The following is a 27,987-nucleotide window of genomic DNA, read 5'->3' on the forward strand; positions in this document are numbered from 1 at the left end:
CTAGATTATTGCAATAATCTCTGAAATGGTCTCCCTCTAGTCTTGTCTCACTGAAATCCATCCTCCTCACAGCCAATAGTGATTATTTAAAATTCAATTGCCTAAAATGCAACAGCTCCCCAGCTCTCCAGTGCAGAAAAAGCTCTTTCATGCAAAGCCCTCCACAATCAGGCCCCCTGCTTCATCTCTTGCCACTTCCTAATTTGTACCTAACTGCTCTGTCAGCTCTGTCAGTACCGAGCTGCTTCTATTTCCTGGCACCAAACATGCTTTTTTGTACCCCTGTGCTTCTGCTTAAATGCTGTTCTTTTTTACTTGAATGCTCTTCACTCTTCTCTAGTCTGGTGAATGCCTCTTCATTCCATAAGACTGCCCATTCTGTAAGACCTTCTCCTCCAGAAAGCCTTTCCTGATGTCATCACTCAATTGGGCATGCTTCCCAGTATTTCCCACAACATAGTGCACAGATCTCTCTTACTACACACCTATGTGTTATGATTATGTATTTATGTTTCTGCCTAATACAGTTAGCCCCTAGAGGGCAGGGCCTGAGTGTTGTTTACACATAGGGGACACAATGTCTCATTACCAGCTTATCAACAAACCTATATCCATCTTCTCTGTCTAATGTCCCCTTATAGGAGAAGTGGGTATGTTCCTAACAAATGACAATCCCTCCATTTATGCTGTGTATCTCATCTACTCTGGGCTTTTGCTCCTTCAGAAAACACCTCCCCATTGGAACACTGCCATTAGTTTACACACACACTCTAGTACCTGCCATTAACAACAATAAAATATAACAAAACCATCCTGGGACTCCAGAAATACCCTCTAATAACTGACCTTATTACTCAGACACTCACCTTTTAAAGTCTAACAATATCTTCTATGCTGAGTTATGCCCAAATTATTTTACTATAATGAATAATACATATTTGTCAATCTTTTCTCATCAATAATCCCAGAGAGAAGTTAGCGTGGGAAAATAGGAAGGATGAGGAAGGGTAGAAGAGCAAATAGGAGAGATAACAGCTTTTAGGGTCAAGTTGAGTCAGCATGCTACCCTAGGCTTTGATACTAGTGCTTTCCCCAGAAAGACACACTCAGCATTATTAAACCTAAAGCAGCTCGATCCTTCTTTGATGAGCTACAATGGCAGGACAGACATAAATGGTAATGGAAACACACATCACCATACTGGCTGGTGGGCACATACATACAGCCTGACAAAGGAAGCGGTCTACTAGCTCACCTTCTTCCCAGTGAGGACGGCCACACCACCATTCTCAATGTGAGGCAGGTCCTGAGCAGAGACATAGAAAGAAGGTGGCTGGAAATATATGCTGTATGGAGCAGAGAGGGAGAATATTATAAGCATGTGGAACTGTTATCAGCTTCCCCCATAGCTTTAATAAAACTGTTTCCATTATCAGAAACTGTAAGGGACGTTTTCCAAAGTAAGTCTCCAAGTCTATTAAATCGTGGTCATGACTTGCTTACATACAGGCATCCAGATCAGGAGTTCTCAACCTGGGGCAATTTTGCCCCCAGGGGATGTTTGCCAGTGTCCAGAGACAATCTAGGTTGTAACAACTTGGGTAAGGATGCTACTCATATCCAGTGGGTAATGGCCAGGGATGCTGCTAACCATCCTACGATGCACTGGACAGCTCCCCACTCCCAGCAAAGTGTTATCCTGCTCCAAATGTCTATAGTGCTGAGGCTGAGGATCTTGCTCTAGATTTAGTTTCATTTCAAAGTAAGAACAAGTGGAGCACTCACGGAGCTGGTATTCACATATCCACCCAAATGGGTTGTCCAGAATGGTGCTCTTCAATGGAACAACTAATTCTAGCTCCTGAGATGACTCTGCCTCAAACAGTTATCAACTATGATATATTAATATTAATTAATTAATATTGGCTGGGTGCAGTGGCTCAGGTCTGTAACCCCAGTGCTTTGGGAGCCCAAGGTGGAAGGATCACTTGAGGCCAGGAGTTTGAGAACAGATTGGGCAACATAGCAAGATCTCATCTCTAGAAAAAAAATTTTTAAATTAATAAAAAGCACATGGTGGTACACACCTATAGTCCTAGTTACTCAGGAGGCTGAGGTGGGAGGATCACCTGAGCCCAGGAGTTTGAGACTGCAGTGAGCTACGATTTGGCCACTGTACTCCAGCATGGGTGACAGAGCCAGACCCTGTCTCTAAAAATATGTATGTATGTATGTATGTATGTATGTATGTATATATGCATAAATATACATATAAAGTTAGCCACTAACTTAATTGAAAGTATACATCCTGTTTGAAAATGGAACATGATAGTGGGGGTGAGGGAGAAGGGTAAGTTTGTAAAATTTGGTCCGGTATCAAAGCGGTCACCAATGAGAAAAAAACTGGAACCCAAAGAACATGGTACTAAAATTAAGAGATCTATGTTGTCCTTCAATAGGAAAAAGCTTCTGGACCTGTATCTCCAAGTCTGTCATGCAAAAATTCTAACAGAGGCTCTTCCTTACAGTCTTCCTACTCTACTCCTGAAATTCTAAATGCCTGCTAGGCTGTCAAAGAGAGTGCTGTTAAATAGTTTCTTTTCTTCTGCTCTTGTAGGACATGTCTAGGCAAGTATAAAGAAGTGATGGCTGGGCGCAATGGCTCACGCCTGTAATCCCAGCAATTTGGGAGGCCGAGGCGGGGCAGATTACAAGGTCAGGAGATCGAGACCATCTTGGTCAACATGGTGAAACCCCGTCTCTACTAAAATACAAAGAAATTAGCTGGGCGTGGTGGTGCGTGCCTGTAATCCCAGCTACTTGAGAGGCTGAGGCAGGGGAATTGCTTGAACCTGGGAGGCGGAGGTTGCAGTGAGCTGAGATTGTGCCACTGTACTGCACTCCAGCCTGGTGACAGAGCAGCAAGACTCTGTCTCAAAAAAAAAAAAAAAAAAAAAAAAAAAAAAAAAAAAAAAAAAAAAAAAAAAAAAAGAAGTGACAATACAGGCCAAGTTGATCTTCACCTAAAGAAACTTAACATAAAGGTTCCAGAAATAGGAACATTAGTATTTCAGAGGCCAATATTACACCATCAACTGTTGGTAGATCTGGTAACAGAATCCAGGACTCTTGCCCTTTGTAGACTGTTATCTCTAAGCTGTACCAAGTGTGGACCGTAGTAGACTCTAGTGGACAGCCAAGTCATCCCTCCTATTCACTGCACACAGTCAGTGGCAAAATCCTAACCTACTCTCTGTGCTTAGCTGAAGTTGTTAGTCAGGCTCATTTTACATAAGCAAACACACCTTCTCTCTTTTCCATTCCACTGTTTGAATCGCAGTGTCTTTGTGACATTTGGGTCATCTGAAAACCACAGTTCTTTTGAAAGAGGAGGTCGCATGTATGGCAGCTCAGGATCTTCAGATACAATCAGCACCTTCAGACATAAAAATCATGATGCTTATCAGAGCCAAGTAATTTAAGAGGCAAATGTCAAAACGTTCACATTAGCTAAATACTTGCAGACTGTACCCTCTGCACCAAGCCAAAAAAAAACATGTACCTTACCCTGGCCCCAGGATCCCGAGCCCGGATGGATCTGGCTGCAGCAAAAGCAGCCGTGCCTCCACCGATTAGCAGAAAAGGAACATGACTTGGCACACTGTCTTGAGGAACTTTCTCTCCTTCTGAAGCTGAAAGCAACAGAACACACTGGATGAATCTTCTTGAAGTCTCAGATGATTCTTTGCCACTGTTAAAAAAAAATCACCTTGCACTTGTCTCAATCCTCCACATAAAGCTAGCAAAACATAGGACCTACATTAACCTTAACAATCTTCACAGCATCCTGATGGGAGAGGAAAAGCAAGTATCCCTTTCATTTCATAAGTGACAAATAGGAGAATGATTTCACCAATGTCATTCATTCATCAGTTCTGAACTGGTACTAGGACATGGCTTAAATATTTAGTTACTTCTAAAACATTTAGAAAGTATACATCAGTAGGCTTCTGCCCTTCCCATCAATTTCCTAGAGATCACCAGGAAAATATCAAGCTCAGTTTCACCTTCCATTAGTAACAAAGGGAGAAAATCCAGGGGGTCAATTGGGGATTATTATACAATGTTCAAGAATAAGGAGGTGCTTTTGAAAAAAGCAGAACAAACTGCCCACCCAGAGTTGTGGGGCTTATTAAAGGATTAAAACATTCCTCTCTGAAAATTGAAGCGAATCATGTGAAATGGAAGTGATGGCTAGGGTATGTGCTTTAGGAAAGCAAATATACCTTTAGCAACTCGAAACTGCAAAGACTCAAAAAGGGAACAAAACAGGGGAACAAAACCAGAAGAATTTCCTCATTTAAAAAATGGCTTTTGGCCGAGTGTGGTGGCTCACACCTGTAATCCCAGCACTTTGGGAGGCTGAAGCAGGCGGATCACCTGAGGTCAGGGTTTCAAGACCAGCCTGGCCAACATGGTGAAACCCTGTCTCTACTAAACATACAAAATTAGCCAGGCATGGTGGCGTGTGCCTGTAATCCTAGCTACTCCAGAGGCTGAGGCAGGAGAATCGCTTCAATCCAGGAGGCGGAGGTTGCAGTGAGACAAGATCAGGCCACTGCACTCCTGCCTGGGCAAAAAGAGTGAAACTCCGTCTCAAAAAAAAAAAATGGTTTTCATCTCTTTTCCAATAGTTTTCCTTGCTAAGCTTGCCTTTTAAGAGATTTCTTTTTTTTTTTTTTTTTTTTTTTTTTAAAGACAGAGTCTTGCTCTGTCGCCCAAGCTGGAGTGCAGCAGTGTGATCTTGGCTCACTGCAACCTGTGCTGCTTGGGTTCAAGTGATTCTCATGCCTCAGCCTCCCGAGTAGCTAGGATTACAGGTGCCTGCCACCACACCTGGCTAATTTTTGTATTTTTAGTATAGATGGGGTTTCACCATGTTGGCCAGGCTGGTCTCGAGCTCTTGACCTCAGTTGACCTGCACGTCTCGGCCTCACAAAGTGCTGGGATGACAGGTGTGAGCCACCGTGCCCAGCCAAGAGACTAATATTAATATACAGAAAAACAACCAATCATAATCATCACTAGCTTTATTCTCAAACCCAAATTTCAGCCAAATGCTTTAAATCACTCCCAGTTCTAGGGTAATACCATACTTTCTAGATGCTTGCAATCTCATACCACCATTGCTTCTACAAGACATCCATGAATCACAGCACCCCAACTGTTTATAACTTTCCCTTTGTGAGTCTCAAATCATAGCAAGAATTAAGGGAATACTCACCAGATAATGCGGCCTTTTTCTGTTTCTGTTCTGGTGTCAGCCCTAACCCTGAAATTCTTTCATTGTATCTTTTTTCGTCCTCTTTTATAATCTTGTAGGCCTGCAGATCCAAACATGGAGAAAGTTTATTTCACCATACAGCTAGCTCATACTGTAAGTAATATTATCTTTCAATTAAATGAGAAGCTTTTGTCTATCTGATGTTAGTTCCTCTATGTCAAAACCACTAAGACAAAGTTGTTTTCTTAAGAAATAAAAAATACTGGGTGTGCACATGCTTGGTATGGAAAAAATATGTGTAAGCAGATGAAAATATTCCAGTTTCAGATTTTTAGGCTCTCTGTAAAGAATTCTCCCCATATTTTATTCTGAATGTACAGTTTAAGAAAAAAGAAAAAAACATTTTATACTAGAAGAATAAAGCACTAGAAAGGGCTAATCTTTATATGAAGCACAGAACGGGGGTTTGGACTATGCTGGACACTAGCTGTGAAATCAATCTATAGGGGTCCCGGGTAGGAAGCTGGGACACAAGTTTTCCTGGTCAACATTCTGGCTTTTGCTGCGTACTCACATAGTGGTCAGAAACATGGCCGCCTGTATTCTATTTTTAGAGAGTTACCCATCATTCCCTCAATGGTCTGTCCTTTTCCTAAACTCACGAGGTAGAAGGGATCTCATTCAGAAAAACTACACACAGATTATTTACTAGGGGGTCAAACACCTTGCTTAAACACCTGTTATATTCCAAATATTCTATCTTCTCTAGCCTTTCAAATTGGAAAAGGGTAATTTTACCATTATGACTAGTTGTGTTGTTTTTTTTTTTAACATACAGCACCAGAGTTTATTGGAGACCTTTTAAAGAAAAGGTAGGCAAGAATGACTTGACATTATAATGCTTTTGGCTGGGCATGGTGACTCACAACTGTAATCCCAGCACTTTGGGAGGCTGAGGTGGGCAGATCACCTGAGGTGAGGAGTTTGAGACCAGCCTGGCCAACATGGTGAAACCCCGTCTCTACTAAAAATACAAAAATTAGCTGGGTGAGGTGATGCACGCCTGTAGTCCCGGCTACTTGGGAGGTTGAGGCATGAGAATTGCTTGAACCCAGGAGGTAGAGGTTGCAGTGAGCTGAGATCACATCACTGCACTCCAGTGTAGACGACAGAGTGAGACTCTGTCTCAAAAAAAAAAAAAAAAACCTACAACGCTTTCACTCTTTTGTACCCCACAGGGTAAACAAAACAGGAATTTAAGTGAACATATGTCAAATGAAATCTCAGATTAATTAATTGTAGGAGAAAGTAAAGACAATCAGAGGAACTATCATAAAACATATTCTTTTTTTTTTTGAGACGTAGTCTCACTCTGTTGCCCAGGCTGGAGTGCAGTGGCGTGATCTCAACCTCCGCCTCCCAGGTTCAAGTGATTCTCCTGCCTCAGCCTCCAGAGTAGCTGGGACTACAGGCACACGCTACCATGCCCAGATAATTTTTGTATTTTTAGTAGAGGTGGGGGTTTCACTATGTTGGCCAGGCTGGTCTCAAACCCTTGACCTTGTGATCTGCCCACCTCGGCCTCCCAAAGTGCTGAGATTACAGATGTGAGCCACCGCACCCGACCCCATAAAACATATTCTAAGAATACTTCTATGACTTCCTTCCAGAACAGCCCATCAGGCAATGTGCTGCAATTGAGGAACCTGGACCCTGAGAGCTGGGTTTAACCTGGAAGCATTTAACATTGTGACAAATGAAGTAGAAAGAAGTACTGTATGTGAAAAGACAATAGCTACTCCTTGAATTTACTACTAAATTTATCAAATAAACGAATTCAATTAACATTAATTTCAGGAAGAGTTTTTATCTTGGCATCAGATACTAATACACAAGTCCAGTATTTACTCATACCTTAAAAACATTTAAGAAAGGGACTTTGGCTGGGCACGGTGGCTGACACCTGTAATTCCAGCACTTTGGGAGGCCAAGTTGGGGGGATCACTTGAGGCCCGGAGTTCGAGACTAGCCTGGCCAACACAGCAAACCCGTCTCTATTAAAAATAAAAAAAGTAGCTAGGTGTGGTGGGGTGCGCCTATGATCCCAGCTACTAGGGAGGCTGAGACAAGAGAATCACCTGAACCCGGGAGATGGTGGCTGCAGTGAGCCGAGATCGCACCACTGCACTCCAGCCTGGGTGACAGAGCGAGACTCTGTCTCAAAAACAAATACACAACAAAAAAAACCTAGAGGGGAAAACTTCTCAAGAAAAGAGAGAAGAGAGAAGAGAAGAGAAGAGAAGAGAAGAGAAGAGAAGAGAAGAGAAGAGACGAGACGAGACGAGACGAGACGAGAGATGAGGTTTTACCTAAAAAGATGGCTTACTCTGGTCAACATGAATGAAAAGAGAAATAAACAGGGGCCATGTTCATTGAGAGGAATATCCCAAAATAGCCTAAGCCCAGCTCACACTTGCTAATGGCTTACACATGAAGGGAAGAGCAGACCAAGAAATATCTAGGTTTAGTCGGGAAAGAGCAAGAATGAGGTTGGTATGTCTGATATATATATAAATGTATTTATTTCTTTACCTTTCCCCCAAGGGTTTCTGTACTCCTAGTTTGCACAGATTTCCAATTAATGACATGAATACATGTCAGGTTAAGAAAAACTATAAATTTATGAAAACTATTAGTGAAGACAACTTTTCTAAACAGATGAATATGGTGGCATTTATCCAACTTAATGGGATTTGAAAGGCAACAGGTCATTTTCTGAATGAGGCAACGCAATCCCATAGTTTAACAATGGCAAAGGGCCCAAATACTAAATCTTATTAAATATTCTAAAGGCTACTTTGGCTCTGCCCACCAACAAAAAATAGAGGACTGAGATTTGAGGATCTGCCTCAGGTCCTAGTGAAAGTTACCAGCAAAAAGAGGAAAAACTCTCACATCAATCCGAATCAGAAGTTCATATTTACAATCCAAGCAGCGGAAGCACTGTTGAAATCAGTGTTTTTCAAACCGTGGTTGCATGCCGTTAGTGGGTTGTGAAGTCAATTTAGTAGGTTGCAACCAGCATTAGACGCAGACACAAATGGAAGAGAACAGAAGCTAGAGTAATTACATGACACCTAGTAAGAGTCGTTTTTGAAGCTCTGTTTCTGTTTTATGTATTTGTGGTCATAAAATGGGTTGTAAGAGAAATGTATTTCTCACTGCAGATCATGGTAAAAATTTTTGAAAGTCGGCAGTTTACTCCCTTCTTTTTGGAGGGTAAAGTGGGAGGGAGGTAAAGAGCTCCCAATAAAGGAATTGCCAAAGTAATATTTATACTTAAGTTAGGAACATTTCTTCAAATGAGAGAAAAAAGTTACGAAGAAATACTGCTCACTGTTATGGACTGAATGTTTCCTATTCCTATATTGAAGCCTTAACCCCTTATGTGATGGTATTTGGCAATGGGGTTTTGGGGAGGTGATAATGGTTGAATGAAGTCTTAAGGGTGGGGCCCTAATCAGACAGGGCTGGAGCTCATATAGGAAAGGGAAGACACCAGAGTTCCCTTGCTCACTCTTTCTCCCTGTCTGCCCCCCACCCCCCAAAACCATGTGAGGACACAGCAAGAGGGTGGCTGTCTGAAAGCTAAGAAGAGAGCCCTCAACAGAAACTGAACCCTGTCTGACCTTGATCTTGGCCTTTCCAGCCTTCAGAGCTATGAGAAAATAAATCTCTGTTGTTTAAGCCACTCAGTCTGTGGTGTTTTGTTATGGCAGCCCAATAAACTAATACAAACGTTCCCAACAACTTACAGCAATATCCAATCAAATCTGAACATCGATTTTAAATTCATCGTTCTCTTGAGACTAATACCAATTTCAGACAAAAAAACTAAGCCACCTCAGATCAAGTTTTCAATGATTTAAAACAAAACTGTACGTAACAGTTCAATAACAGTTGTAGGTAGACAAAAGCTTATCATTTAACCTGGAACCACTTTATAATACAGTAGCTTCATTATTACCAGTGTTGGATAAACACAGAGTACAATGAGGCATTTAACTGAATGACTTGAGAGGAACTTGTGCTTCTTAGATATTTCTAAGGCAGGAGAAAAGAACAGTGACCAGCCCTGTCTTGTAGCTTGGCATCAAGAGAATTTGCGTGGTCAACTCTGTGGAAGCCATCCAACTCTGGTACAGCAACACAGACCAGGAATTTATCAGGTTTAAATTGTTACCAACATACTGAACACAAAGGCTTTAATCTATTTTTGAATGAATGGGGTGGAACTGATGGGAAAAGTTGAGAGATATGAAATGGAAAAAGTAAGGCTCAGAGGGTAGTATCTGAATTACGAATGAGAGGCATTAAAGAAAGCAATCTACATGAATGTGTTAGCTTGTACTGCTTCAGCCACTTTTGACCAAATTAGAGATTACAAAGGGACACTGCCAAATGAATTTACTTTGAAATAGAGGCTGCAGGTGGAAAGGTAGATAGGGAGAATATTGCAATTTCTATGGCTTTTTGGATCTCCTCAGAAGCATTCAATAAAATGCCTTTTCACAGTCAAAGTCTGGCTGATTGTTTCCCACAAAACACAAAAATTACATTTTACCTAAAATGATTCAAAAATGGACGGTGTTCACATTACCTTTATTTGCTTATTTAACATTTAGTCTGAGACTGTCTTGTTAGATATGCAGCACTAAAGCACAATATAATTTGGTATCATACAAAATCATTATAAAATTGGCAAAAGTTTCAAAGAAAGAGGTAATGATGAGGATTTGTGATCATCATTAGACTTGTGGCTTTAGCTATATCTGGTAGGACTTCAACAGTTTGAAGAATGAGATTTGAGGACTCGCTAGTGACTGACAATGTCCCTTTAATAAACACCTAGAGAAAGCACATGCTGTGAATGTTTTATTATATTCTAATGTATCAAGTTTTCATTAGTGCCATGGTCTCACCCACCCTACCCCAAAATATATTTTAGTGTAAGCATCTTACATAATAAACTCCTGCCCCAGTGACTGTTGCTCCTACAATTAAGAAGTACACTAGGTTGCTGCCATCTTTCCCAGAAGCACCTGTAGATGCTAGTGATCTAGAAGGGGATCCTAGGTGATGAGACTGCACAACTGTAGGTAAAGATAAGGCCAAGAGAGAAACAAAAGGAAATAGAGCACTAAGAATTAATGAAGAAACATTCAATACAAAGGCAGGGAAGCAGTTTTGGTTACCCTGTGCTAAAAAAAGAAAAAAGAAAAAAATGCTGCTCCAGGATTGCAGAATGTATATTTCATCAAATCACATTATCAGACAGCTCTCACCTATTTCTTACTCTGATTTGACTCACAACAGGCAAGAACTATCTACTTTTCTTGTCCATTTGGGAGTCACATCAGAGCATGAGGATATAGGTAGCTTCAAATAATTTTCACGTCCCTTTCTTTAACCTAGCAACCAAGGAACAAAGATAAATTCACTGTCTTACCAATGTAGAAAAAAAACCCTAAACTTGTAATGGCTTAATAAGTAAAACAAACAGCTTGCTTCAATCAAGGTGTTACTAGGTGTTATCTAAGTTGGTTCACTCAACCTTACAGGATCCAACTTTAGACTGATCAGCTTAGTCACAGTAAACCCTGCCAAGTTAGGGAAAAAACACCCACAGAATAATTCCTCTGTGACCTGCTAAGCTGATCGGAGTTCATTTAAGGAGATATAATGGTGCTAATACTACGTAGCAATTAAACACCATATTTCTCACCTCAAACAAACTCCATTCTAAAATCAGTGATACTAGCCCTGCTTCTGTAATTTAGTCTTTGGGTGAGATTCAGGGATAGCTTTCCTTTTAGGAATACTTAATATTTTTTATTGAAGGCTGTTGTTTTTTAATGTGAACCTCAAGCTGAGGAAAAATAAAATGTCTGACAAATAGGTCAAAATCAAATATTGTGCTAAGGAGCTGCAATGGATTTTGACTTTATTCACAGGTTAGTGTGTGACATCCAAGAAAACAGGTACAATTTTGTGGGTTACTTGAATCTAGGAAAACACAGTGGCTTTCAAGTAAAGAGGAAAAAGACAAGTGAAAAGAGCAGAAATCAATCAACATGAGATTAAATTTCAGTCATTCCCGAATTGGCTCCCATAAGATATTAGGCAGCAGGCACTTAAAAGAAAGCTTTTTGAAATTTTTTCCAAAAGGAGAAAGGGGAATTAGTTGCAAAAGTTTTAAAGCAGAGTACTATCGAGTCTATTAATGGGAGCTGTTTGGCAGCTTCTTTACACACGCTGCTTTTCTACTTACATAGACACCAGCTCCTACTGTTGATAAGCCCACAATAAGGACTAACACAGAATTATCGATTTTGCCCCCTGATGCACCAGAGCTAGCCATTTGTCTTGTCATCTGGAGTTCTAGAGGAACATGCCATCGCTGGAACAAGTTGCCTAAGAAACATAATTTATTAAGACACACACATACAAAAATAAAATAGTTAATACATATTTATGATTAAACGTCAGTGCACTGTACAAGACTTACTGCCCACAGATATTCACCGTTAAATGATCAAGAAAAACATCATAAAAACTGCATACATAAATACTACAGACAGCTGAATGAACACTCTTAAGTTGCTGAAGTTTTTAAGAGTAAAATTTAATGCTGCCCAGTGAGGAAATCTTCAGCTTCCAGAAAAGATCATGAAAAACATGAATAGTTCATCAGATACCTCTCCCTTCATGTCTTTCCCATAAATGAAGTAAACACAGAAAGATGACTGAATAGGTAGATATACAAAGTTAACCATGGGCTACCTGGGACATTATAATAACCATTTAAGGAGTAATCTAAATGGCTCCAATCTTGCACAAAATAAAACGCAACACACTCTAACCAGGACACAGTTCAATCTTGCATGAAAGGTAATATGTCCTGGAATACAGAAATGTTAAAGCTCAGAAGAAAATCAGAAAAATAAAATTTTAAATGAGTTTCTCTCCCCCAAAGAACTAAAAAATTTTGGACTATGAAATATTTTTTATAATGACAAAATTTAAAGTGTCCAGCAACTCCTTGGCTCTTACTCCTCCAAAATAATACAAAGGTTATTTTGATGTAAAACTATGCAGAGCTATGTAATGATGTGATGATCATAACAACACCCGTACATAGAAATATGTGAGTTCTGTAGATTTCTTTTTCTAGGGAGATGCTGACATTTTCAGATAAAGGAAGGTCTCAGTGTACCTTCTCTGTGATTATTCCTCGTGTTTGTTGACTATCAACCTAGAGCAGCAATTTTTTTCTGCAAAGAACCAGATGGTAAATATTTTCAGCTTTCTGGGCCATTTGGTGTCTGCTGCAACTACTCAATTCCGCTGATACTGCATAAAAGCAGCCAAAGACAATACATAAATGAATGAATGTGGCCATGTTCCAATAAAACTTTATGGACACTGAAGTTTATATTTTATATAATTTTCATGTGTCACGAAATTGTCTTTAATTTTTTTCAGCCATTTAGAAAATGTAGGCCAGGGGCTCACGCCTGTAATCGCAGCACTTTGGGAGGCCTAGGCGGGCAGATCACAAGGTCAAGAGATCAAGACCAACCTGGCCAACATGGTGAAACCCCTTTAAAAATTAGCTGGGCAGGTGTAGTCCCAGCTACTCGGGAGGCTGAGGCAGAAGAATGGCGTGAACCCGGGAGGCGGAGCTTGCAGTGAGCCGAGATCATGCCACTGCACTCCAGCCTGGCGACAGAGTGAGACTTTGTCTCAAAAAAAAAAAAGAAAAGAAAAAAGAAAAAAGGTCAGGCGCGGTGGCTCACACCTGTAATCCCAGCACTTTGGAAGGCCGAGGCAGGCGAATAACCTGAGGTCGGGAGTTAGAGACCAGCCTGACTAACATGGAGAAACCCTGCTTATACTAAAAACACAAAAAATTAGCCAGGCCACTAGTGGTGCATGCCTGTAATCCCAGCGACTCGGGAGGCTGAGGCAAGAGAATCGCTTGAACCCAGGAGGCAGAGGTTGCGGTGAGCCGAGATTGCGCCATTGTACTCCAGCCTGGGCAACAAGAGCGAAACTCTGTCTCAAAGAAAGAAAAAGAAAAAAGGAAAAAAAATAAAAAAAAGCAAAACCCGCTCATGGCTCCTGGGGCACACAAAAGCAGGTGACTGACTGGCTTTGGCCTGTGGCTGTAGTTGGCAGACCCCAATCTAGAGCAGTGGTTCTCAAACTTGAGAGTGTATCCAAATGCCCTGAAGGGTTTATAAAACAAAGCCGGCCAGGCCCCAGGTCCAGAGGTTCTGATTCAATAGATCTGGGATGGGGCTCAATAATGTGCATTTCTAACAAGTTCCCAGGGGATGCTGCTGTTGCTGCTGTTGCTGTTAGGATGGGGACCACACATTGAGAAACATCCATCTAGAGCAGGTACATCCTATCTTTTGGCTTCCCCGGGTCACATTGGAGGAAGAACTGTCCTGGGCCACATAAAAAATATACTAACACTAACCATAGCTGATGAGCTAAAAAAAAAAAAAAAAAAAAAATCGCAAAAAAATCTCATAATGTTTTAAAAAAGTTTACAAATTTGTGTTGGGCTGCAGGTTGGACAAGCTTAGCCTAGAGGCTGACACATATGTTCCTGTCCTGTCTAGGCTTTAACAGACAAACAGAATGGACACTGGTAGTAGCATCCCATGTATACTTGCAGAGATTAGAGAAGGAATTTCCCCCTTGCTTTCATAATGTTAGGCCACAGACGGGTAAAACAAGCCCAGTGTGGATCTGTGGTCTCTCATCTGAAATCCTGGGGACCATGTGTATTTTGGAACTTTGAATTATCTGGTCTTAAGCATATGGGGCATATACCACATAGTGACAGCTAGCAAGGTAAAGGGCAGCAACTCATAGTCAAACATATTAATATGACCAATCATGCTAAGTGATATTTTAAAAAGATTATAAAGTAGCCTCTCTCCAGTTCAGGTCAGGTTTTACTGGCAAATGAGAAATGAAAACTTGATAGTCTTAAATTTTGGTCATTCTAAAATTTCAATTTCAATTTCTGAATTACAGATAAGAGACTTTAGATCTATACTCGTATAAAAGGAAATGTAATTTTCTTTACTGTTCTTACCTGCTTTTAGAACTCTTCATCACCACATGAAATAAAATGGTTGAGATTTGGAAATAATGACAAATCATGAAAATAAAAACATGAGTGGGGCAGAAGCTTATCTCAATCTGGGCAAGCTTTTGATTTTCAGAAGCTTACAAAAATAATGAACCATCAGAAGTAGAAAGTGGTAACTCTCAGAGCTTAGAAAAGGAAACTGGTTAAGAAAAGTTCCTGGCCCGGCGCGGTGGCTCAAGCCTGTAATCCTAGCACTTTGGGAGGCCGAGACGGGCGGATCACGAGGTCAGGAGATCGAGACCATCCTGGCTAACACGGTGAAACCCCGTCTCTACTAAAAATACAAGAAAATTAGCCGGGCGAGGTGGCAGGCGCCTGTAGTCCCAGCTACTCGGGAGGCTGAGGCAGGAGAATGGCGTGAACCCCGGGGGGCGGAGCTTGCAGTGAGCCGAGATCGCGCCACTGCACTCCAGCCTGGGGCACAGAGCAAGACTCCGTCTCAAAAAAAAAAAAAAAAAAAAAGAAAAGTTCCACGTGATTTAGTTCAATGAATTTAGTTTGTCCTCCACCCCTAACCCTGGTTCATTTACTAAAAATAAACGTTTTTTGTTTTTGTTTTTTTTTTTTAATTCTGTTTACTCCTCCAGAAGACAGACCCTAAATACAGACATTATAACAAATTTGTTTTAAGATCATACTTGTGTTTATTCTCTTTCTGCTTGCTTTTCACACACTGATAATACTAAGTGTGTAGATTTGAGAAAGTTCAGCAGCTTTTGTCTCAATTTGCCAAAAACAAAAAAAAAAAGAAAAAAGCATTCAAAAGTAAATTGACTTTTTTTTTTTTTTGGCAGGGTCTCACTCTGTCCCCAAGCTGGAGTGCAGTAGCACGATCTCGGCTCGCTGCAACCTCTGCTTCCTGGGCTCAAGAGATTCCCCAGCCTCAGCCTCCCATGTAGCTGGGACTACAGGCATGAGCCACCAACGCCCAGCTAATTTTTCTATTTTTTGTAGATACGGGGTTTCACCATATTGCCCAGGCTGGAAAAGTAAATTGACTTAAAAAAAAAAGTAAACTGGTTAATATTTAAACTACTGCTTGAAAAGAAATGTAATACACTACTATCATTAATAAACCAACTTTTAAAACTTTCTGCATACCTACAAAGTGACTTTAATTTTGTAAAACATACTAAGTATTGTCTGTTTACATTCCCCCTCCCCCCATTTTCTTTTCCCTATGAAATTCCTCACAAACCTTTCTCCCCACAGCTTCAAAATGTTAGGAAATACTGAAACATGCCTTTTCACTTGTCTTACTAACATAGAAAAGCCAACTTACTCCTTTTCATTATAGCACCAGTTTACTTATTTTAGGTTTTCTGCAGTCAAACCATACATACAGTACAATTTCTTCCTCACACTTAGGGTTTCATTCTTAAGAAGCCAGTTTGACCTGCGCAACAGCGCCTGACGCATAGTAGGTGTTTGCTCAATAAATATTTGTTGAATTAATGAATGAAGGAAGAAAATAGAAATTCTTCCTAATTCTACTGATATTGACTGAACATTCTTATTACTATTAATTTTTTTTTTTTTTAAATGAAAGGGTATCGGTATGTTGCCCAGACTAGACTCAAACTCCTGGGCTCAGGTGATCCTTCCACCTTAGCCTCCAGAGTAGGTGGGACTACAGGTATGCACCATCATGCCCGGCTAACTGAACATTTTAAATAATTCTTTGCAAAGAAATTTTAGCCAGGGCATGCGCAATGGCTCACACCTGTAATCCCAGCACCTTGGGAGGCCGAGGCAGGTGGATCACTTGAGGCCAGGAGTTCGAGACCAGCCTGGCCAACATGGTGAAACCCCATCTCTACTCAAAAATAAATAAATACAATAAAATAATAAACTTAGAGTTTTGGTTTTTTTTTAAAAAAAGCTTTAGCCAGATTCCATTTATTTCAGGTTGCTTAATCATAAATGAGTAACCTCAAATATCACAGACTAGCTTTAGAATAGTAGCTAAACTAGCAAGTTCATTTCTGTAGGTTTTGCAATCTCCCGTTTTTTCCATACTCCCAAAAGGCCTTTTCCAAAAACACATCTTCACAATTGAGGCACCCAGGGATCCTCAATGGTTAAGAGGTCTATATGTTCTTGAGACTTGTTTCCTGAGTGTCAAACTGATTTTTCCAGCATGGAGAAAACGCAGGATGGCCAGGTGCGGTGGCTCACGTTTATAATCCCAGCACTTTGGGAGGCCGAGGTGGACGGATCATGAGGTCAGGAGTTTGAGACCAGCATGGCCAAAACAGTGAAACCCCGTCTCTACTAAAACTACAAAAATTAGCTGGGCGTGGTGGCAGGCGCCTGTAATCCCAGCTACTCGGGAGGCCGAGGCAGGAGAATCACTTGAACCCGGGAGGCGGAGGTTGTGGTGAGCTGAGATCGCGTCACTGCACTCCAGCCTGGACAAGAGAGCAAGACTCTGTTTGAAGGAAAAAACAAACAAAAAAAAAAAACACAGGACAAGCCTAGTTTGTCCATTGTAGATAAATGATTCTTTACAAGGAATCTAACAACTATTTAAGTTTATCAGCCTTTTTTTTTTTTCTGAGACAGATTCTCGCTCTGTCATCCAGGTTGGAGTGCAGTGGCGCTATCTCAGTTCACCATAACCTCCACTTCCCGGGTTCAAGCAATTCTCCTGCCTCAGTCTCCTGAGTAGCTGGGATTACAGGCATGTGCTACCACGCTTGGCTAATTTTGGATTTTTAGTAGAGATGGGGTTTCTCCATGTTGGTCAGGCTGGTCTCGAACTCCCAGCCTCAGGTGATCTGCCCACCTCGGCCTCCCAAAGTGCTGGGATTACAGGTGTGAGCCACCGCGCCTGGGTATCAGCCTTTTTTTGTTTTTTAGTACCAATCCTTGCTGGAATTTTAGAAGAAACAGAGTAGCAATAACTATAGTACAGCGTGAACCATTCTGATGACAGACACACAAGGAAAAATTATTTAGATAACAGAAAATAAAATCTCTCTTCTGCAAAGTTAAGTCCTTCACAATGCTGTACTAGGGTTCAGTCATGAGAATTTACCATGTACCAGAGATGGTACAAGATGCTAACGACACAAAAATAAATAGGACATAATCCATGTCCTCAGGTAGTGTTTAGTTTAGGAGAATGGCTGCTACTATTCTGAATATGAGAACATGAGCTTGATACAAATTACAAGATACTCTAGATTGCTCAGTTTGGTTTTTTAATCCTTACGTCAGTGAAACAGAAGGGGAAGAGTCATTACTCATCCAAAACAGTATTTACCAAACTTGCCTGATCATATGAATGTCAAGGGGCTCGTTAAAATACAGATTCCCAGAATTCTCTCCTGGAGAAGGTTAGGAATTGGTCCTCGACGCGATTCACATGACCAGGCAACTTTTGGAAACATGATCTAGAAGAAAGCTAAGACATGCAGTAACTCCCTCAAAAAGTTAGAAATTTCTAGAAAATCTAACTTATTAACTGGTTACAGAAAAGGCTGAGTTGCCAAAGAATTTCTTCTGCAAAGCCTTGTCTCAGCAGAAAGAACGGGGAAAGACTAATCCTTTAGGCTTCAAAAAGAAGTCACATTTGGCAGTGTCCAGGAAGCCAGGATCCTTGCCCACAAGGAGCTCAGTTTCCTTTTTGAAGAGGTGAGAAGGATTCCGAATAGAGAAAAATGTTCAGACATTTGAACCTACAGTCAGGGAGTCGGTGATCAGTTTGATAACATGGGCGGCAGTGTTTGGTGACCAAACAAAATATTACAGAACAGAAAATATCTATTATCTAACCTATCTGCTCCTCTGTGTCTGAATGCAGACATAGAGTGTTGACTATGAGTTACCTTCAATCATTTCTGGGAGGAGGCAGAGCATCCAAATAAATAAAGTAAATAAACAGTAGCTATCATGGTTTTAAGGCAGAATGCAACATCTAATGGAAATGAACCTGACAATGGTGACAGATGTCAATGAGATAGTTGCAAGGCAGGTTTAAAGTTTAAAGGTTTGGGAGGCCGAGGCAGGCGGATCATGAGGTCAGGAGTTTGAGACCAGCCTGGCCAGCATGGTGAAACCCCCGTCTCTACTAAAAATACAAAAAATTAGCCGGGCGTGGTGGTGCACACCTCTAGTCCCAGCTACTCGGGAGGCTGAGGCAGGAGAATTGCTTGAACCCGGCAGGCAGAGGCTGCAGTGAGCCAAGATCACTCCACTGCACTCCAGCCTGGGCAACACAGCGAGACTCTGTCTCAAAAAAAAAAAAAAAGGAAGTTTAAAGGTAAGGTGGAGGGAGAAATGGTGTATAAACGAACCTCGCTCTTTCTCACCTGTGCAAAAACACATGGTAGATGCTACTACATGAAAAAGAAATCAGATTAAAGGCAATTAGTAATCAAGCCACAAAACAGAGTTAATTCCTATAATGAGAGTATCAGAACTTCTTTTTGAAATTGTAACACTACCCTCACCCATTTTTAAAGGCAGGTGATGTCATACTTTGGTGCATGGCCAAAGGACAAAGAATAAGTGTATGCAAAGAGGTGGATGGATATGTCAGGAAGTCTGAATATATTCTACAGTAGACTGCCTTCAAACAAAGACATGCAGTGGAAAAAACCACTGGAGTCTGTATTTTTCAGTAGTTCTAACATCACCAACCACTTTCCAATGTCTAATACATCAACTTAACTTTGCAAATGCATATTTAATTGATGAGAACTTTTGGTCAGACTTTAGAATGCTGGTAAAAGTCGTGAGACTTAAGCAAAACAACTACTCAAAGTCTGAAAGGCCAGTGTGGATGAAAAAATTCAGGTTATTGCCGGACGCGGTGGCTCACGCCTGTAATCCCAGCACTTTGGGAGGCCAAAGCGGGCAGATCACGAGGTCAGTACATCGAGACCATCCTGGCTAACACTGTGAAACCCCATCTCTACTAAAAATACAAAAAATAAATTAGCCAGGCATGGTGTCGGGTGCCTGTAGTTCCAGCTACTTGGGAGGCTGAGGCAGGAGAATGGCGTGAACCCAGAAGGCAGAGCTTGCAGTGAGCCGAGATCGCATCCACTGCACTCCAGCCTGAGCAACAGAGCGAGACTCCGTCTCAAAAAAAAATAAAAATAAAAATAAATAAAAATTCAGGTTATTTCAATTTCTGTGCAACAAGCACAGAGCACCATCATTTCAATGCACAAAACCCACAAAGATGACATCCATTGATAAGGCATTAGTTTAAAAGCTAAGCAGAGGTTTTAAGTTCCAAGAGCAATATGTCCCAGGACATAACTCAAATACACCTATCAGGAAACATTTTCATTGTGCATAGCAACTGGAAAAACTGTTCAAATGCACATTTGCAAAGACTCTAACAACCCAAGGAAAACATTTTCCACTTTTTATTTTTAAAGCACCCAGGTGTTTCTGTATTGTAAAAGCCTCAAGGATAACTTCCGACATTGCAAATGCCCTGGGGATGGACACTGAAAGATTACTGATTTTTTTTTAAAGCAGCTCCTACAGGTGGATCATTCATTGTCCCCATGAAGTAATGCAGTACGAAAATAAGCAGGCTCAAGCCATGCTCAGATAAATTCACGGATATCTGATGTACAATGGGCTAATTACTGGGAAGAGACCCGAATTCATTCTTAACTTTTTGGGGTCAACTTTAGGAAGCAGTATGGAGTTACAGCAAAGGGATTAAGGACCTGGAGACTAGCAAACTATCCTTAGCTCTACCTATTAACGATGTGACCTTTGGCAAGTAGTTTCACCTCTCTGTGCCTCAGTTTATTATCTATAAAATGAGTGGGTTGAACTTTACCACAAAACCCTTCCAGCTCTAAAATTTGATGGAACAACTTAACGGAGGACAAATACAATGCGTTCTGCAAACTGTTTCTTTGAAGCCTTAAAAACCACCAAGAACTACACGGCTCAGGCATCTCCAATTAATTCTGGGCCAATTCTCTATGTGTCTGGTGCACAACCGACCGACTCCTTACTTGCCTTGCACCGTTTCTATTTCACTGGGCATTCAAATCCATGGATCTCATCTATGGTTTGCGAGGCTGAGCAGATAATACCCTCATTTACACAATAAACTTAGGCTTAGGTCTTAAACGTCCTGTTGAAAGTCTCATTCGGTAAATGATAAAGTCTACTTGACCTCATTGCTCTAAAAAGGGGGGTGGGGAATGGGGATGGTGGGGAGGCGGCGACGGCCAGTTGTTCTGGGATCCCTGAACAGCAAACGCTCCCCGGAAAAGGCCTCAGGCCGACTACTGGGTTCAAATCTCTTGAAGGTCAGGTCGGCATGGCTGAACCAATTCCTCCGCTTGCAAGACTCAGGGTTCGGAGTCTGCCAATTTGGAATTCACGCGACTATGTGTTAAGTTTCTCGGGGGACGCGAGGGTAGAGGGCTGCAACGCACAGAGAGCCTAAGGCGCCAGGCCCTTGGACTTGGAGGCTGCCTGGAATGGGTCAATCACCTGGGAGCCGGTTCCTCTGCCTCGGGCTTCGGACGCACACGGTCCGCACCAAGGGCACCAGCTTCTGCTTCAAAGCACCCGCCGCCAGGCCTCCACACCGGAACATTTCGGCGACCGCTATTCGGGTCCTCCTCCTTCCCTTTCCTCTCACGCACGACCGACGGGTCAAACACCGCGAGCCCCGGCCAGCTCCCCCTGTCTCTTCACACGCACACTACGCAGACTCCTCCTCCCAGCTCCGGGTGGGCATTGGACAGAGAAGCCGGCCTGCTAGAGCCGGGGAAGGGAAACGGCGACCGGAGGCCTACTGCGCAGGCGTAGCACTCGCTGCCACATTGCGATTGGTCCGCACGGCGAGAGGATTTGCGCATGCACTACCTGACTGCACGCTCGCAAAGACCTTGGCTCTAGGTAGCCAGTATTCGCGAGTTGGTGGCACGGTGTTGGACTGAACGAGTTAAGGAAGCTGTCCAAGGAGGGACTCGTGGGGCCGCTTTGATTGGCGGTTGTGCCTGGTGCTGTCGCTGTGTTGGTGACAGGAACTGATAACAGCATCTCACAGCAGCGTAGCCCCAGCACCGCACTTTGTTTTTTGGTTTTAGGCCACTAGTTACTTGATACTGAAGCCTTCCTGATTCTTTTGCTATGATCCAGATCCAATTTTTCCATGAGTCCGAGGCGCGGAACCTGGCTTCCCAGATCCGGCGTGTACTGCCACCTTTTACCAGTTGCCGGCTCCTTCCCACCCAACCCGTTTCGCGGACGAGTAATTCGGCGCTCTCCTTCCCGCCTGTCACCTTTATTTTTTAGTGCAGTTGTGTGTCCTAGATGCTGTACCAGGTGCTACAGATACACACGGTCTCCTGCTGTGGTTTCAGGATGCTTGAGAGCAGGATGTTAGCAAAAAGCGTTTGTGCTTCTCAGACTTTATGGGAAGAGAAGTCTTCCAAGCAGAACTTTCAGTTATGGGAGTAAGGTGAGGGGCTGAGTATAAATAGGTGTTTTGACTCTGCCAGATATAAGCTAAATTGGAAATAATGTTTTGGCTGCATGCAGAGCATGAAATGTGCCTGTTTCAAATATTCAACTTACATATTCATTTAACAAGTATTTGTTGAGCATTTGCCTCTTGGATTGTACTATAAAAGGGGCTCTAGTGGGTATGAAAAGTACGGATGGTCCCCGACTTACCCCTCACAATGGTTCAACTTAACAATTTTTCGACTTTATGATGGGTTTAATGAGACCTAACCCCATGTAAGTCGAGGAGCATCTGGATTTAACCATGGTTCAACTTACGTTTTTTCGACTTTATGATGGGTTTGTCAGGGTATTAAATGCAGTTTTGACTTAAGATATTTTCAATTTACAATGGGTTTATTTGGACGTAGCATCTGTATAGGAAGTGGCCACTGTCTAGTTGGGGAGATGACATACACCGGTCATTGAAATTAATATCCGGTGTCGTGCCGGACAGAGCAAGAGAGAAGACTATGGGATGGAATCGCTATGGAAGAACTTCATACAAGAAGTTATTTGAGCTGTATCTTGAAGGATGAGTAGTAAAATTCAAATGGTGGAGGAAAAGGAATGATATTTCAGATGATGAATACTTTGGGACCAAAGATAACATTTTTCATTGTTAAACATGTTGACCTTGGATCCAGACCAACCCAGATTGAATCATGGCTCTGCCACCTGGGCAAGTCACTTAATTGTGCCTCATTTTCCTCATCTACCAATCTCATGAGGGTGTTCGGAAGACTAAATGAGCTAATATTTGTAAAGTGTCATAGAGGAAGCACCATGCTGTTTGTTAAATGAAAAGGCTTGGAAGTGTTTAAGAAAAAACAAACCCCAGCACATTTTCAGGGGCCATCATACTAAGAAGTATTGATGTGGTCAGGCTCCGTGGCTCATGCCTGTAATCCCAGCACTTTGGGAGGCCTAGGCAGGTGGATCACTTTAGGTCAGGAGTTTAAGAACAGCCTGGCCAACGTGGTGAAACCCCGTCTCTACAAAAAATCCAAAAATTAGCCTGGCGCCATGGCGTGCACCTGTAATCCCAGCTACTAGGAAGACTGAGGCAGGAGAATCGCTTGAACCTGAGAGGTGGAGGCTGCAGTGAGCCGAGATTGTGCCACTGCACTCCAGCCTGGGTGATGGAGCAAGACTGTCTCCAAAAAGAAAAAAAAAAGAAAAAGAAGCAGTGATAAGCACAGGCAAGTATGGTGGGGCCAGATTTGAACTGGGAAAAGAGTTTAGCCCTAACTTTGCAGGTAATGAAGTTACTTATTTTATTTTATTTATTTATTTTGGTGGGATGGGGATAAAGAATGAAATTACAGGGCCGGGTGCAGTGGCTCATGCCTGTAATCCCAGTACTTTGGGAGGATGAGTGGGAAGATTGTTTGAGACCAGGAGTTCCAGACCAGCCTGCACAACATAATGAGACCTCATCTCTAACATTTTTTTTTTTTTTTAAATTTGCTAGACGTGGTAGTATGTGCCTGTGGTTCTAGCTACTCAGGGAGCTGAGATGGGAGGATCACTTGAGCCCAGGAGACTGAGACTGCAGTGAGCAGTGATTGCTCCCGTTCACTCCAGCCTGGATGACAGAGAAAGGCCCTATTTCAAAAAAGAAAAAGAGATAATTTTTTTTTTCTTCTTGAGACAGTCTCCCTTTGTCACCCAGGCTGGAGTGCAGTGGCAGATCTCGGCTCACTGCAACTTCTGCCCCCCAGGTTCAAGCAATTCTCCTGCCTCAGCCTCCCGAGTAGCTGGGATTACAGGCGCATGCCACCACGCCCGGCTAATTTTTGTCTTTTTAGTAGACACAGGGTTCCACCATGTTGTCCAGGCTGGTCTTGAACTCCTGACCTCAGGTGATCACCTGCCTCAGCCTCCCAAAGTGCTGGGATTACAGGCATGAGCCACCTCGCCCGGCCTACAAAGACATTCTTTTATGAAGTTTAACCAAGGAAGCAGTTTTGTTTTTTGGTTTTCTTTAGGAGACAGTCTCATTATGTTGCCCAGGCTGGTCTTGAACTCCGGGGCTCAAGCAATCTTGCCACCTCAGCCTCTCAAAGTGTTGGGATTACACGTGTGAGCCACTGTGCCAGGCCTAGGAAGTAGTCTTTATTGGGTGAAAATGATCCAGGGTTCCCTTACCCATTAAGCAGAGTAGATCAGTGTTCAGAAGTGCAGGCAATGGGTGACATTTTATCTAGAGCTCCTTTGGATAAATATTGAAAATATGGTCAGGCACTGTGGCTCATGCCTGTAATCCCAGCACTTTGGGAGGCGGAGGAGGGTGGATCACTTTAGGCCAGGAGATAAATATTGAAAATATCAATTCCAGAGTAACGTAAAAATTATTTATATTTACTTAACATTTTAACAGCCTTGCAGACATTGATTTTTATTGATATTTCTAAAAACCAGTGATCATGGATTGATTAAATACAAAGTTAATTATATCTGATTGCGAAAGGGACTGGAAAACACTGTCAAAATCATGATAATCAGGTACCTATGAAAACAACTGCATGTATTTGAAAGTCAGTAATTTAATAATGCACAATTAACACAAAGGGCATTGTATAGTACGTTTAATTTTTTTACAATAGGTACAATACGGTAGTTTTCCTGTCCTTTTAATTAAAAATTATATTTTTATCTTTTTTTTTTGCAAAAGCAATATATACTCATTGAATTAATTCCAAACAATATAAGTGGAAGTCCCCCAAAGTCTCACCCCACAGAAGTAACAGACACCTTTTATTAGGGCAAGAAGCCCATTTTGAGATATCATATTTTCAGAAATCAAAGTTTCTTCCTTACAAAAGTAGACTCAGTGACAAGTTTTTGCTAGAAGCATACATTGAAATAATCTTATTATGTACATATGTTTATTTTTTTATATCTCTCAGGAAGTTGGCATTAATTCTAGCTGTGGGTTGGCAAAGGGCAAAGCCCCTTTCTACTTTGTGTACAGGATGTGCCTAATTAATAGTTACCCCTCTCCGCCTTAAAGCTATGCTGTAGATAAAGATCATCAGGAGCATTAGCTTCCAATACAGAGGGGAACGATCCAGCAAACCAAAACCAAAAATACTGTACAATGATGATTGATACATAATACAATGAAAACTGGTATTCATAAGGATGATTTTGGATTAGCCAACTAAGATTAAATCCTTATCTGGGTAGTTTTAATGCTGAGTAGTATAATCTAGGGTTTTAGGAATGGGCGACCTGCATATATGATATAGCTGTAAATATATCTGCTAGCTCAGCTTATAAACTTATTAACTGGAAGACGCCATTCTGAGTAACTTGGACGTCCTTGAGTAGTTACATTCCAGTTTGCTCTCAGATATATCACTTATGCACTAAACTGTTTTTCTCTCAGCAGAAATGGATTTGGTCATATTTGTCTCTTCCTGCAGCTCAGCCTCCCAAATAAGATGGCAGCTCAACTGTGATGCTTGAATCCCTGACCTTGATCGCATTAGCAATAACTCACAAGTCAGTGCTAGTGACATGTGTCAGTGTTACCTTAGCTTATGAAATATGTAGGGGGAGAGATGAAGTCTTAAAAATAAATGGGTGCACTTTATCATATGTAAATTGTACCCAATAAAGTCGATTTCAAACAAATTCTGAATCTGCGGATGACTTTAGCGAGAAGGGAATACTGGTCTTGACCAAGATGTGTGTGATGATTAGTAAGCTTTGGGAAGCAGCCCCCTAATATTGTAAGGAGATTGTGTTCATTTATCATCTTCCAAGCATAATCTAGGCTTCTGGCAAATTAGACTCAACCACTTTGTTCTACATTCAGCTGCAGGGGGAGTGAACCCTCCTAGGGATTCCCAACTCCCTCTGAAACTCCACCCTTCTGGAAGGACTTACGGTTATATGGAGGGCTTGGGAGTGGAAGGCACTGTGGAGCTTATGCCATGTCCCAAGATCCTCCACCTGGGCCAGTAATGGCTAGCCCCATAAACAAAGTCCCCTTTTGCTGGAACTGCCACCACTAGCTTCCCCCCTTCTCCTAGCCTCTGTGTGGCCCTCTCCCGCGGCGAGCCTTCCCCATTGGCCAGCCAAACACAACCGACTGCGGCAGCCAATAGGAGCCGCTCTCCTGAACATTCAGAGGATGGGTGCTCGTGGTGTGATGAGGGGATGTTGGCGCCTGGTACGCTCCCCCCTACATCTGGCAAGTCTGTGACAGAAACAGTAACACCCCCTACACACGCACACGCGCGCCCGCTGGCTCCCTCCTCTCAACTGTGCAGGCCCGGGACAACCCACTGCGTGTCTTGGCAGCGCCCTCTCAGGCTGCCTGGGGCCCGTGAGTGCACCTGCTCACTCAATAAGACAGAACATCCCTTTATCCCAAGGCGCGGGTCGGGTAGAGGGTGGGGGTAGAGGGGACGGGGTAGCGGGGACCGGGAAGGCGCGGCTCAGCTGCCGGCTGCTCCCGAAGTGAAAGAGGTGCCTTAGCCCCCACCCCATCCCTGCAGAGTTGCGTTGCTCCAGGGAGGCCGAAGTGATCCAGTGATGCCTTAGGGTGCAGCTCTTTGTCCTCCCCAGCTGTGCTCCCTGCCCGCTGATCCCGTGCGCTCCGAGCCAGTGGGGGTGGGGAGCCCGAAACTTATAACATAAATGGGGGCAAGGAGAAAGAAGTCTATCCCGGGGTGGCGTGTGCTGCTGTCCCCACCCCCTCCCTTTCCTCCTGAGGCTTCTTCCCTCCGGTCGGTCTCGGGGGTGCAGGCAGGGGAGAGTGTGGGCCGAGGCGCGGCGGCGGCTGGAGCAGCGCCGTAGGGTCCTTCGCCAGAGCATCCGGTCCGAGGGCGCACACAGGCAGAAGGCTCGCTGCTCGTCCACTCTCCTCCCTCTCTCCTCCTCTCCCTGGCTTTTGTGTTGGTGCCTCCGAGCTGCAAGGAGGGTGCGCTGGAGGAGGAGGAGGGGGGCCCGGAATGAGAGGCACCCTCTTCACGCGCGCGCGCACACGGTGCCGGCGCACGCACACACGGGCGGACACACACACACGCGCGCACACACACGCGCACAGAGCTCGCTCGCCTCGAGCGCACGAACGTGGACGTTCTCTTTGTGTGGAGCCCTCGAGGGGGGTTGGGGCCCCGGTTCGGTCCGGGGGAGATGGCGCAGCCCATCCTGGGCCATGGGAGCCTGGAGCCCGCCTCGGCCGCTGGCCTGGCGTCCCTGGAGCTTGACTCGTCGCTGGACCAGTACGTGCAGATTCGCATCTTCAAAATCATCGTGATTGGGGACTCCAACGTGGGCAAGACCTGCCTAACCTTCCGCTTCTGCGGGGGTACCTTCCCAGACAAGACTGAAGCCACCATCGGCGTGGACTTCAGGGAGAAGACCGTGGAAATCGAGGGCGAGAAGATCAAGGTGATCCCGGGGGTCAGGTCCAGGAAGGGAGGGACCTGGGAGGTTACCTCGCCCGAGGCATAGCTGTAGCGGTTGTCATCGTCCAGCGTCCCAGCGCGTGGCGGTTTCGCCTCTTGCTGAGCCGAGGACCCTCGGCCCCTCCTCACCCCTTTTCACCTCTCTCAGCGGGGTCCCGTCCCCATATCACTCAGTTTTTTAGGGCGGTCGAGAATGGTTGCATTCTTACCCTTTGCTCCTGCCTGACAGGTCCTGCCAGGAAAAGCATGTTGGATCCCATCCTTGACCCCTAGCCCGAGCAGCGGCACCTGTGGGCAGAGGGAGGCAGGAGGCATCTCTGGGTCCTAGTCTGTGGGATGGATCCCAAAGCACTTTACACATCCTGATGTCTCTTCTACCGCTTGGGTGCCGATAGGCTGCAAAACCCCACTTCAGCTAAGCCTCAAGTCATTAGAGGGAAGGAAAGGATGGAAATCCATGGAGAATGAAAAAGCTGCTTTATTTTAAATTGCAGTTTATAGTTAAGATTAGGGCTGAGTTGAGATGGGGGTGGAGTGAGGTGGTT

At 43.3% G+C, this 27,987-nt stretch overlaps 3 protein-coding genes across 5 annotated transcripts in view; 1 reads left to right on the forward strand and 2 right to left on the reverse strand.

Annotated features, from left to right (window-relative positions):
- The window catches only part of RAB33A (RAB33A, member RAS oncogene family), a 227,423-nt gene that overhangs the window by 187,139 nt on the left and 12,297 nt on the right, over positions 1–27,987 (forward strand). The window contains exon 2 of the mRNA XM_050777478.1: positions 27,111–27,425. Coding sequence (XP_050633435.1) covers positions 27,168–27,425 — 258 coding nt within the window. The 5' untranslated portion in view covers positions 27,111–27,167. The remainder of the gene's footprint in view (positions 1–27,110; positions 27,426–27,987) is intronic.
- Positions 1–27,987, reverse strand: part of AIFM1 (apoptosis inducing factor mitochondria associated 1) — a 409,113-nt gene that overhangs the window by 15,747 nt on the left and 365,379 nt on the right. Inside the window, exons 2-7 of one of the 3 annotated variants that reach the window (XM_050777463.1) lie at positions 20,997–21,154; positions 11,616–11,758; positions 5,285–5,384; positions 3,568–3,692; positions 3,306–3,436; positions 1,256–1,346 (exon numbers count right to left, since the gene is read on the reverse strand). In XM_050777463.1, the coding sequence (XP_050633420.1) occupies positions 1,256–1,346; positions 3,306–3,436; positions 3,568–3,692; positions 5,285–5,384; positions 11,616–11,758; positions 20,997–21,102 (696 nt within the window). In that variant the 5' untranslated portion in view covers positions 21,103–21,154. Of the gene's footprint in view, positions 1–1,255; positions 1,347–3,305; positions 3,437–3,567; positions 3,693–5,284; positions 5,385–10,306; positions 10,438–11,615; positions 11,759–20,996; positions 21,334–27,987 lie in introns of those variants that run through there. The other 2 variants (XM_050777462.1, XM_050777464.1) reach the window with 2 other exon arrangements.
- On the reverse strand, positions 18,444–18,930 carry LOC126946805 (putative uncharacterized protein CCDC28A-AS1). The gene has a single exon (XM_050777482.1). The coding sequence runs from the start codon at positions 18,846–18,848 to the stop codon at positions 18,543–18,545; it is 306 nt and encodes a 101-aa protein (XP_050633439.1). The 5' UTR covers positions 18,849–18,930; the 3' UTR covers positions 18,444–18,542.

This window comes from Macaca thibetana, chromosome X (assembly GCF_024542745.1).
Source record: "Macaca thibetana thibetana isolate TM-01 chromosome X, ASM2454274v1, whole genome shotgun sequence".
Classification (NCBI taxonomy): Eukaryota; Metazoa; Chordata; class Mammalia; order Primates; family Cercopithecidae; genus Macaca; species Macaca thibetana.

Bases quoted from the DNA above. Each gene is read 5' to 3' on its own strand.
- LOC126946805 (XM_050777482.1), bottom strand. From the start codon at position 18,848: ATGTGTTTTTGCACAGGTGAGAAAGAGCGAGGTTCGTTTATACACCAT.